Raw genomic sequence first — 12,795 nt, forward strand, 5'->3', positions numbered from 1 at the left:
ATGTAATGCTCATTCTCATTCTCCTTCACTATTTGACCTCTTCATGTTGACCTGGACAGCTGTTTTTTGTTTTGTTTTGTTTTTTTTTCAGGAGATTTATAGTCTTTTTTTTTTTTTTTAAAGCAGGCATTTGGTCCAATTTTACTGAAAAATGAATTCTTTGCTGGTATTACCAAGTTCTTAAATGTATGTGTATGTCTGTGTGGAAAAAGGGATGGAGTCCTGAGAAATGTTCCAAGTGAATCTTTGCTAATGACGAGAACAAGACATGCTTTGATGTAGGAAAGATTGCAGTGTTCTCTCACATGATCTGGAGCAATACTGTTAATCACATGGTCTGTTCTTTTGTTAGAATTTGTTGAGTGCAGCTCTAACATTCATCATGTAAATGATCTAAGCTGTGGTTTGATTTTTTTCCTGATTTGTTCCCCGCGTTATTTTGACGCAAAAACGGGCACAATTCCTGAAAGACTGCGGGCATCAGCAATAGTTAAATCAACTTAATCTGTGTTGGCCCCGGGTGAGTTGATCTGCAACGAGTCAACACAATTTCAAATCCTGAGAGAGAGGTCCTCTAGAGTGCTTGGCAGTGTCTGCTGGTACACTGATAAAAGCAGCTTTCAGTGGGCACTAAATTAAGCACTCAGATACCCAGAGATAGAAAGGCTAAGAAACCGTAGCAGGATGTGACTTTTTTAAATTCTTTTTCTGCTGAAATTGTGCACACGACGCACACTAGCATGCACAACTGCAGTGAAGCATTCCTCCTCCTCTACTGGCCAGTCATGTGTGGCAGTTTCCTGTCAGCAACACTGAGTCAGGTGGGAACTAAGAGAAAAGGGGGAGGAAACGTGCAGAAACTGAATGAAAGAAAGGGTGCAGACAGCACCTTTTTATTCTGCAGTTTTATGGCATCCTGAACATCCTTGAAAGGTTTTAGGTGGAACCAAATTACTCCCTCTGGTGTTTGTGAATCACCGGTGTTGACAGGCGTGAGCCTGGCCAACAAGGCCGCTGGACAGAGTCAGGGTGAAGGTATGCGGGGGCTTTCAGAAGCACTGAGAGAAAAGTAGAGGAGAAAGATTTCCTTTCACACAAAAGCTGAGGAACAGTCTTGCACTGGGGAGAAGCCCTGTCTTGCTGGGGGGTTATTTTAGGTGTCCCTCAGGGATCTGCCCTCCCAACCGTTTGACAAAAGACCCTAAGTTTCCGTTGCATAATAAGATATTCTGCATTCCCTGAATCAGAGCGGTGGTGCATACAAGAGAAATGCAGGTGCATATGCTCCTTTTAATGGGTGACTCATCGTGGCCATTCACGGAGGAACATGCTGGGAAAAGAGCAGCCATTAATTCAAGGCCCCTATGTTGTGGTCATGGTGTATTTTAAAGCATCTGCTGTTTGCCAGTTTTCCACAGTATATTGAGAAACTAACAAAGACACTTTTATAGGATGAAAATAGATGTTTGTGTCAGTGGAACGGCATGTGTAGGTGCTTCTTGGATTGGAGTATACAGTATGACTGCTGCTGACAGGAAGTTTGCCGGGGCCATTTTGTCTGCATGGATGTGATTCACTTGACCATTAGGGATAGAGGGAGTGTCGGGAAGTAGAGGCATGTGAGATTGAGACAGTGAGTTAATAGGTGGCAAAGGGAGCTGCTGCAGAGACAAAACAACAAAAGTGACATGATGCACACAGAAAGAGAACTTTATGCGGCAAAGAATGACTTATCTATGGGTAACTTAAAGCTGCCCTGAGGAATTTTTGTGGTTTTTAGAGCTGTCACTTTTTATGTGAAATTAAAACTACCAATCAAAACCATGGGGGGTGGGGCACTTACGGCTTTGTTGGGCATTGGTGTAATTTGAATACGTTTTATTCTTTCATTGCCGTTTTTAGTGTTGTGGAGCTTCATGAAATAACTAAGAAGAGTTACAACTTGTATTTGAACAGAACTTCGGTTAGCTAGCTTTGATTAGGCCAGCTCATTTCAGAAAGTACAGTAAGAAACACTGAATATCCCGTCTGTGTGTGTGTGTGTGTGTGTGTGTGTGTGTGTGTGTGTGTGTGTGTGTGTGTGTGTGTGTGTCTGTGTGTTCCCAAGAAAAAAACTCAAGGTATTTAAAAAATGTTTTCAAATCAACTAAAGTAATAATCAAATTTAAGGGTAGCAAAAAGTAATAGCATCCTTTGGTATATTTAAATAAGTAAATAACCTCACATCTGTCATCTATCTAGTTCTGATACGAATCATTATCTTGATAAATTCTGCTATCATTTGTAAAATTGTTACAAAGAGCTAATGCATGCGTGTCCTTTCAAAAAGAGCCTCACTCACTTCATAACCAGAGAGAAGAGCACAGATAAAACACAAATACAGAAATTTCTTATGTAACTTTATCTGACACATAAGATATGTTCATGTATACTCATACTAAGAAGCTGATTAATTTAGGTTTTCAAGGCATTTGTGTAGTACCTCCCAACAATAAGGCAATTCAAGGTGCTTTACATGGGATATGAAAAGATTTTAAGATATGAAAGAAACAGAACGCAGTATTAAGACACATAAATAGGTTTTAAAAAGAGTAAAGCAAATTAGAAGACAAAATTGAATAAAACAGAATAAAAGGGAGACTAAAAATGAGACTGCAGTCACAGTGCACTGCTAGACATGAGTGAATACTCACTGATTTAACTTAATAAAAGGAAGTAGCACACAAAAATTTTAAGCCTTGATTTTTAAAGAACTGAGAGCTTGACAAAGGTTCTTAGATTTTTTTTTGGGTTCGTTTCAGATGTGTGGTTCATTAAAAAATGAACACCGCTTCTCCATGTTTAGTTTCATTGACTTTTTGGAAAGACCTGTAAAGGCAACATTACAGTAGACAATCCTATTAAAGATAAAAGCTTTGACAAGTTTTTCTAAGTCTTTTAATTCTTCATATAATCTTAAATTGATGGTTGTCAATTTTGTAAATCTCTTAATGTGGATGTTAAAATTTAGGACTGAGTCCACAACTACACAAGATTTCTTGCCAGGGTTATGATCTTTTAACATAAATGGATGAAGGTGAGCGCTAACTTTCAATTGTTCTTCTCTGGCTCCAAAAATAATCAGCTGCAAATTGCGAAACACTCATCCCAGCCTTCTTTCATTCTCTTTGCTGTGCCTTCTGCTCTGTTAAATTCTTCCAATGTACATCAACACCCTCCTCTACGTGCAGATTAGGCTCCTTGTTTCTTGCTTTGCCAATGCTCATTATAAAGTGAATCTGTCAGCTTCCTCTTTGGGTGAATTTTTGCATCTTGAGCTTCTCCACTTGCTCTCACTGACCCTCTCCTCCTCCCCCTCCTCAGAACCACTAGTCAGACGCCCAGAAAGAGGAGGAGGAGAAAGGACAGCAAGGAGAACGAAATGTGAGCGTGAGAGAGACGAGACAGAGAGGAAAAGAGAAAGAAAATGCACTCTGCTATTTAAACCCAATGACCCTTGTCTCATAAAAAAGAAGCAACATAGAGTAATAGTAGAGGAATCAGCAGTTTTCTCTGTCCTAAAGCCAGAATAATTTGCATATCTGCAACAGCATGAAGGCACTTTGTAAACTCTGTGTTTGGAGGACTGCTATGAAAATGAAGTTTATTACTAATTGTCTTTAACCACGTAATCCTATTAGGGTCATGGGGAACAGGAGCTTATCCAAGCATTCTGAGCGTTAGCCTGAAGGCAGGGAAACAAGTCTGCAGTCCATCGCAGACCTTCTCCGCCTTCTCTCCTTCATACCAACAGGAGATTTAGTATCTCCCGTCCAGGTGATTTGGGGAAACCCATGTAAGCAAGTGGAGAACATGCATTTTTGACAGGTTTAAAGCGGAACTGTGTTCCGAATTATCATTTCTGCTGAATGAATCTATAGCCCCCTAATTTCTTCACTGATGGCTGAAAATGGCATGGTCAGGTCGGCCATAATAAACAGTGTGTTTTCCTGGTAAAAAGCTTAGCTAACAGACTGTGAAATCCACAGGAACAATGATGTTGTGATAACTCTGTTGCCGGAACATATAAACAGTGCTTTTATTGGCCTAGTTGTGTACTGAACCAAAAGAAATAGTTTGAATCTGCAAAGTTACACTGTGGAGTTTTCTTATAAGCAAATAAAAGTTGTGTTTACATTCACTGTTACTCACCCAAACTCAGTGTTTGAATCCTTGAGTTCTAGCAAACACATTAAATGCATTGCCTTCCTAATAAAACATTTGCAAAGCCAATTTTTTTTTTTTATAGTATTTTAAGTGCTGAATTGTTTACATCCGTGTTTACTGCTTTGAAGTCTTCTTCCTCTCTGTCTTTGTTTGGCACATTGTTGCATATCCTGGCATTTTATCATCGCCTGTTCATCACTGGAGTAGTGTGAAACCACGGGCAGGAAGACGTATATCGCGTCACCCACGTGCGAAAGCCACACAAAATGGGGACCCATTCATTAAAACAGAAAACGGCTCCATTTGCTATTAGAGGTCAAACACTCGTTTAAACTGCGGCAGCAAAATCTGAAAATTCATCTGTTTATTTATGTTCTTGTCTTCCGTTGGCCGTTAAGACGCACTTCTTACCAGAAGTTGGCTGTTATGTAAAATTTGGTCTGGACGTAGTCGGAAAGAAAGATTAGACTAAACGCAGTCAAAAGCAACATTCACATCATTATGGTAACATGATTACTTACAGATTACTGTTCTTCTGACTCGTTTTAGTTCAGGAAACCATCTTATAATGACACAGCACATTTCAGTCCTGATCCAATAGTCTCTCAGTCTGGTTCAGGCTTGGTTAATCAAGCCAGTGTTTACATTAACACCATTTCTCACCTGTCACCAGTGTCTCATTTCAGACTCTGAGATGGGGATGATTGGGTGTGACTATGGCCCTCTGGGCTGCGTGGTGGCTGCCGAGTCATTCATAATGTGCGTCGGTTTGAGGCAGAGAGATTTCTCCCCAGAGCAATGAGAAAAGTCCGTGGAGACTGAATTATGAGGGAGCGGCGCAAGATTAATGGCTTCAACGGTTCCTGCCTCTGTGATTTGCCTTATTGAAAGTAAAAATAATGTGTAATTACTTTGCTTGCACAACATACCAATGTGCAATACTGATCAACAGATTTTCCGTTGAGTTTTACTAATGCAGGGTTCAATAGTTCAAAGCTAATTTGGGTAGAAAATTATATTAGGCATGCACAGTTTATAGTAGATTTGTGTTGTCCTGCTGTACATTTACCGACAAGAAATTACAACTTCATGGAGATTTGATTTTGGAGATAGCTTTGGACCATACACCTGTTGTATGTTCTTGACACATTGTTATTCTTTTTCCTCAGGGGTCTCTTACTCATATATGGAGGGGCAGGCGGGAGATGAGGATGCAGCAGCGGACGTGAAGCTCTACAGTCACCGGTGGAGGAGATGGGTTCCCCCAAAACCTCGTAACATGGACAGTAACAGGGCCAGTCAGGAGCAGGACCAAGAGCCTGACCAGGAAGAGCCTGAAGGGTTCCCAGGCCTGCTCTCAGCAGAGGAAACAGACAACAGCTCCCAGATAGAGGTAGGTGATGATTCACACCAAGGCTCGGCAACTGATCAGAGATGTCTGTCGGGTGCTTCTCTCTCTTTTTTTTTTTTCTTTCTTTTTTTTCATTTCGTTTTTTCTGTAATGATGAAAATTGGACAGTTTATTAATAACTGATATTCCTCCTCTGGCTAACAGCAGGAGAGGGGCTCTGGCCAGGACTAATTTCCCTGCTCTCAGCAGCAGAGCTGCTAGCATCCTCGCCACTGCCGCCAGATTGCGTGCATTTACAACACGCTGATATTTTGGCTTGACGTTCAGACGTTTGGGTTGGACGCCTGTCCATGTTTGGTTTTAGAAGGATTTACATCACTTTTTGGAAAGATTTTAATGCACTAAATGTAACGGGCTGTCGACCTGTCTCTCCTCTGCTCTGCTCCAATCTGCTCTGTGTGGGTGGAGAGGCTAAGACACACACACACACACACACACGGTGAAACAAAAGCGGAGGAGAGAAACTCGACCGTAAATGACAGCAAGACGCAGTAGAGACTCTCAAACTAAGCCGAAATGAAACAAGGGCACATAAATTAGGTAAATAACATAAATAAAATAATTCATTTTTGATCTTTTGGGGGTTTTTTTGTTTGTTTGTTTGTTTGTTTTTTAAATTTAATTTAATTATTATTTTTTTCTTTGGTTTCTTGGGTGCACCTGTTAGGGTGGGAGAGGTTATGCAGCATTCATGTCATATCAGAGTTCTCGTAATTACCGAATCTTAAATAGAGTTCGCATCAAACATCCAATCCCTCAAATCAGTTGATTAAGTATAATTAAACCCAAATGTAATGGATGGGCACTTGAACCCACTCTGTAATCACCGAAACCTTCTTGAGTGGTCTAGTGACATGAACACTCACAAGTTGTTACCAGGGGAATCTTTCCCACTGCCACCATCCATCCCTCACTGCGTGACTTGTAAAGGCCCTGCACACCTGCACAGGTGTTTCCATGTGTCCATGCTGAGTAGACCTGCAACACACAACAGCACAGCTACAACTGCAATAAGTGATTTTTCTTTTCACTTGATCTTGGCCTTGTTTGTTTAGCAAATCTACTTTGGTGTTTCTTGCAACTGTAATTACAGTAATAGAGGGACATAAATACAAAGTGCACTGCTAAAAAAGGGAAAAGTTGTGTTATATAGTACAGTAAAGATGTTATTTTATGCTATTTTGATTGACAAAGTGGAATATAAAGATGAAATGGAGGCAAATGATTGGGGTTGATAATCAGAATCGCAGTTTGCCATCTTAATCATCCAGCAGCCCAAGTTTAGACCAGCTTTATTGTGACAGGTCAGATCAGTGCAGCTAAACAAGGTGAATCACTCAATAAACCCTCTGGTTTAGCAAAGAATCCAACCAATATGGCAGAATTATTCGAAAAAGTCCCCTGTGAGCCGTACCTAAAAATACTCCTTGGTTACTTTCCTGGAGCAATTATAAATCTCCTTAGAAGAGTGGATGTTTATAAATGAAAAAGACTAGCAGGGGCCTTTTGAGGATAATATTTTATGTCAAATTAAGCTCAGCCCTCAGGGATTCATCTACCTTCTGTGTTGGACTGGGTCCTCTTAAATGTGACCTTGGAGAGACCAGAACAGGAAATTAACCCAGCCGCTCTCAGTTCCAAAGGGGTTAGTGGACCTGCTGGAGATTAATGCTCGGGGTTCGGCCTGTGTTCGTGTCTATGTAAATGAAAGGCATCACCCGTGTCCCTTGTTATGGCGCCTTGGCTGGTGCACAGCACTGAGGTGTTCAGTCAAAATTATGGCGGCAGCCCGGCCTTAGACAGCTCGTTAACTTTTCCTGTGGCTTCTAATCATCTCAGGTTCACAGCCCCGCGTCTCTCAGCGAGGAGGGAGGTAGCTTTAATCGCCAGCTGTAAACATTCACACGCGCACACTCCTCTACGCGCACACACACCAACTCCAACTTCACGCGCACGTTTATGTATGGACATGAGTGTAAACACACTAATACTATAGTATAAACACACATGTACCACTTCGGACATCACAGCTACACATACACACACACACATACACACACACACACACACACACACACACACACACACACACACACTTGTGCTTAGATGCATGCTCACATACCATCACACAAACACTAACATAAACATGTTCTCCCTCATTGTTTTCGTTCTCTGGGGCTCATTTGTTGTTGCCGAATGGAAAAGCCGTCCGCAGCACAAACGATCTGTCATTCCTCCTGTCATTACCCAACACACACACAAAACATACTCATTCCCTTACTTGCCACCAACACTTTCTTGACATGAGAAAAAGCCTTCGTTTTCAGAGGACAGAAATAGTAAACACTGAGCTGAAATCTTTCACCTATCTGTGAGCTGAATGGTTTTGAAGACCATCCTCTCTTTACTGAAGGAGCTTTAACTGAGGAGGGAAGAAGACAGAGGAAGAGCTGTGTCCCCTTGAGTCAAAATCTGCACTTAGACACTTTCACAAAGCCGTATATCATCAATCTATGATGGTAAACACATTCCAAGAGTTACCTGGTGTCGTAATTTATTTTTGCTGCTGTGTGCACTGTAGCTAGTGATTTGCGACCAAATGTCCTGTCGAGACAAAATTCAAATCTCATATTTACAGTGTGTCCTGTGGCCATAGTGCGCTATAGTCCGTTGAAGTTACTTCCCATGTAGCAGCATGTTTGGCCAGTAATCTAGAATAAGAAAAACACAAATATGTACAGAGATGCAATCCCAAATAACATTTCTTAGCAATGCTAAGTTGTTTTAAGGTGGATTGAACCCATTGTAGTGGTGCTCGATTGAATCACTGTTCCAAATCCAAATTCATGAATCAGGTTTCCACTTAATAGAACTGGAGAAATCTCTCTTCCCTCCATTGTCTTTACTTTGAGGTCAACCTGTGGTTGGTTTAACTAGTGCCATAACCATAATAGATTCATCTCACCTCGACATGAAGGTTTATAACAGTGGCCTTAACGACAGACTTTCTGACGCCTTGAATTGCTGTGACTCATTGTATCTCTCTCTGGGTCATTAACCCAGATTAAAAAGACTCTCGGCTAAAGGTGTTTCGAGGTCGCTGTAAAATATAATAAGGTAGGAACAAACTGTGGGAACAAATCAGTGTCACTGAATTCAAGCCAGGTCTTATCACAGCTTCCTTTATTCAGCAAGGTGAAGTTTGTGCTAGTCCAGACATGCTATCCATAATGACTTGTGGCAGTTAACGGTTGTGTTTTTGTAGTTTATCTTGCTGCAGTTTCTCAACCTTGTCTTGGATAATGGCCCTGTTTTTTAGGTCTCAAATATTTCATAAACCCAACTGTGAGCTTGTCATGTAAGTTGAGAGTATGTGTGGCGTAATTCAGTGTTTATACTTGTGCAACTTGAGAAACACACATTGCTCTGAATTGAACTGTGGACATTATGTGCCTTAACCATTAAGCAACCAGGGCACCCCAAATATGGGGATTTTACACCTTTTACGATTCTTTTAACCCACCAAAGTGGATGAACTATTCGGCTGCAAAAAACGCAGCTCCTTATTCATTTTGATTAAATCGCCGTGTTGGTACAGCTGAGGTCTCTGCAGCGGGCTGTGGAGGAAAAAAAACAAAAAAGCACCCATCGTTGGAGAAGTTGATCCCGGCTCTGCTTTTGCCACAGCACTCTGCATTAGCTGTGGAAATACGTTCAAGCACACATTTCTGGTAGATTACTTTATGAATTAAATGCAGTACTACTACTGTTTACCTGATCGTGAAACAGTGGATGAATAGTAAAATCCTGTCTCGTAGTATTATAAACCTCTTTGCAGTTTTTTGTTGTCTTATAGCCCTTTTAAATTTATGGATGCATTACATGAACTGGACGCCCTGGCTTATATTTCATCTTTCATCTGTGGTGCTCCCACAGTGCTATTTTCTGTGTCAACACCCGCTGAGTGTGAGACATCACCTGCATACCAAGGAAGCCAACATGGGGCTCTTACTTCAAGTTTGAGGAGCTGTACTTTAGAGGTTGCTGCAGCTGTCAGGTGGTGACATTTCAAGTCTTATCTTTATAAGGAGTAGGAACCAACCACACAAACACAAACACACATGCAGAGGACATGTGGAGTTGCACAGACTACTCCTTTTTCAAATCCTGTGTCATATTGCAATACCGCAAGTGAGGCCAAGAGAGACACATACCTCATGTTCCCTCTGAAATAATGCGCACATTTGATGGTGTCATTTTCACGCCTGGCTGTTCATATTTGCACTCAAGTACAGCCTGCCCTGATAATTTAACCAATGTCAGACTTGCCAGTTTGCCAATAAAAGCACACAGTATACTGGTGTCTGGGAGGTCTGTCCATCCTGCTGCTGCTGTTGTGTTTGTATGGCTTGCTTTGATGTGTAGTAATAAGGGTGTGGTGGACAGTTGTTATTGGATATGTGGAGATGTCTGGGACTTTGCAGCTCAGGAGGTTCTTAGGGAGTTACATGCTTTTGCTACATTCACTGTTTATTTGTCTATTTCTTAAGGGAGAGAATTCAAACATTGAAGCAGCCTGCTAATTTACATTACTTTGTTTGATTCGTGAGGTTACTTTTACACTTAACCACATTCCATGTTCAAAACCTGCAGTGAATGCAAATGAGTTTTTTATTCCCTCTATTTGTTTTCTTGTCTCAGTTTGTCAAGTTTGTTAAAAGATTGCCAGAGGGCAATGTGTTTGGAAAGGGACGTTTACCATCTATATGTTATTCCATGTTTAAACTCTGTAAGGCTATACCATCTCAGCCAGCTACTACGGCTCGGATCCGCCCTACAGCTGAACTCAGAGTCATTTAAATTTCAGTCTTTGTCCAGTCTGTTCGGTTTTGAACTTTGTGATTGAGCATCATCTTGTAGCAGGAAGGGGCCTGAAGAGGTCTCTCGGTGGGTCAGCCAGCACGTTGGTCTGCAGTCGTTCATTCAGATGAACAAAGACAGCAAAGGTAGTGAGCTTGCGAACATCTTGTGTAGTGCACTCTGTGTACCTCTAAGCCCCTGAACATCACTTTTAGTACAACCAGACATACATTGCACAGACAGCTTGCAATTCAGGAGATGTATAACCACAGACCAGAGGAAGGTTTAAATTATATATCAGGTGCCCGGATTCATCTCAGACTGTTTATTTACTTTATTCACTCAATTTTTTCATAGTTTTTTAATCATTCCAACGCAGGCACATTATTATTTATCTAACTAAAAAGCCCTCTGATTATATCTCTTACATACTGAAACTGAAAGAGTGATCCAACAGCTTTGGAGCATTTTAATTGCCATCAGCGCTAATGTAGTTGTACTTCTAGCGCTTACTAAAGGTCTACTCTTCAAGGGTCCTCTTGGCTCAGCAGGAACCAACCTGAGACCTGACTCAAACCAGGTCCAGATCATACTCATTCTAATTTGGTCGGGTAATTTTTGGGTAATTTCATTAAACTCTGGCTAGAAGGGTATTGGTTAGAAAACAGAATGTTTTATTGCTGGTGCAGGAGGTGAAAATAGGACTTTAAAATATTTCTATAAATTAGCTTTTGAAGCACATAAACAAATTCCTTTTGGAACGAGTTTCTGTGACATTAAATTTGTTCTTAGGACATTATTATATTGCTGTGCTTTTTTCTTTTTCTGGTTTTGTTACTCTTCAGCCATAGTAAGCTGAATGTGTGACATTGAAACTGTGATGGGCATTTTTTTTTCTCACATTTTATAGATAAACAACTAAACTGCTGTTTTCTCTCTTTGTTAACATCTGTTCAGATTGACCGCATTTTGGATCGGATCTAGTTATCCTTGGGTCTATTTCAATCGATTTCTCTTTTTGAAGCCTACTTTATGCACGCTGGGTTTTGGTAGGTTCTCCACAGATCCCTTTTCGGATCGGGTCCAACATTTTGGATTCCGTGAAGACTTATAGTTCATGAACTATCCATACCTGTTGAGAGGAATCAGTAAAAGTCTGGTGCAGCTCAGACCACTATGTCGTATCACATTGCTGAGTTTCACCATGAAGCTGCTACAACTGGCGGGCAATGGAGTGGAGCAATGAATAATGGATCACAGACATTATCAGCAGATAAAGAGCTGCACACATGAGCAATTGCATCTTTTTAGTGCTTTTTCAAACAGGCTGCAGTCTTAACTGTGTGCTCTGTACTGTGTGTGTGTGTGTGTGTGTGTGTGTGTGTGTGTGTTGCATCCATATGTCTGCATGGGCAATGTCTTATGAAAACGAAGGCTGCCAGACAAGAGCCTTCATTCCAACATATTGGAACATTTATTTAAAGCCAAAGCGCTCCTTGTGCATACATGCAATATTATTTTCTCCGGAGCAAAGACAATCGCAGCTGAAGGGATTACAGTTTTCAGTGTAGATTTCCTTTATTTTTCTGACCAACATCAGTGAGTCTCGGCCACAACTACCTCATATGTAGCAGCTTTGAGATACATTTCAAAACATCTTATTTTCTTTAAGTCAGACACCCAGAATAATCGTTTAAAGGCCAAGTGATAAATTCCTTTCATTCAGATTCTCTCCTGTATTAAGGAGCCATTCAAATGTGAAAAAATTTTGGCCCAGGATATTCAGGTCTCGGTATAATGCAATATTAATGTGGTGGGCAGCTCAAGTAAATGCCTTAGGCAGAGATGAGAGTGAATCTGTAATGAATGAATCTTTTCTGCAGTTTGTTTTTATGCTCCAGAGACAGAAGATGGTCCATTATTAACAGCAATTTTTGTTTTCTCCTTCCCCACTTAAAGTATTTCAGTTTATGAAGGTCAGATTCAAATAGGGCAGGGGTTCCCTATTGCAACTGAGTGACAAGGATACAGTCTACTTCTCCTCTCACTTGTTCATCATGTGTCTATCTATCTTCCATTAGTCTTCTGACCTTTTCAGTGCAGTTCAGGCATCTCCCCCTCTGTAGGGTCTGTGAGGGTCAATTGGAACTTACCCTGCTAGAGATGTGTATGTGTGTGTCCCATATGGAATGAAAATATATCTGACACACTTGTACAAGACAGCATGTATTCAAAATGCAGTTAAAATACTTGCAAAATATATAACATTTGGCTGGTTCATGTTTTTCTGAGAAAGATTTTAAATGAAAGGAGAGGGG

At 40.9% G+C, this 12,795-nt stretch overlaps 1 protein-coding gene across 3 annotated transcripts in view; it reads left to right on the plus strand.

Moving 5' to 3' along the window:
- The window catches only part of plxdc2b (plexin domain containing 2b), a 91,421-nt gene that overhangs the window by 29,569 nt on the left and 49,057 nt on the right, over positions 1-12,795 (plus strand). For all 3 annotated transcript variants that reach the window (XM_040126908.1, XM_040126909.1, XM_040126910.1), the window contains exon 2: positions 5,376-5,599. In XM_040126908.1, the coding sequence (XP_039982842.1) occupies positions 5,376-5,599 (224 nt within the window). The remainder of the gene's footprint in view (positions 1-5,375; positions 5,600-12,795) is intronic.

This window comes from Xiphias gladius, chromosome 5, assembly GCF_016859285.1.
Source record: "Xiphias gladius isolate SHS-SW01 ecotype Sanya breed wild chromosome 5, ASM1685928v1, whole genome shotgun sequence".
NCBI lineage: Eukaryota > Metazoa > Chordata > Actinopteri > Istiophoriformes > Xiphiidae > Xiphias > Xiphias gladius.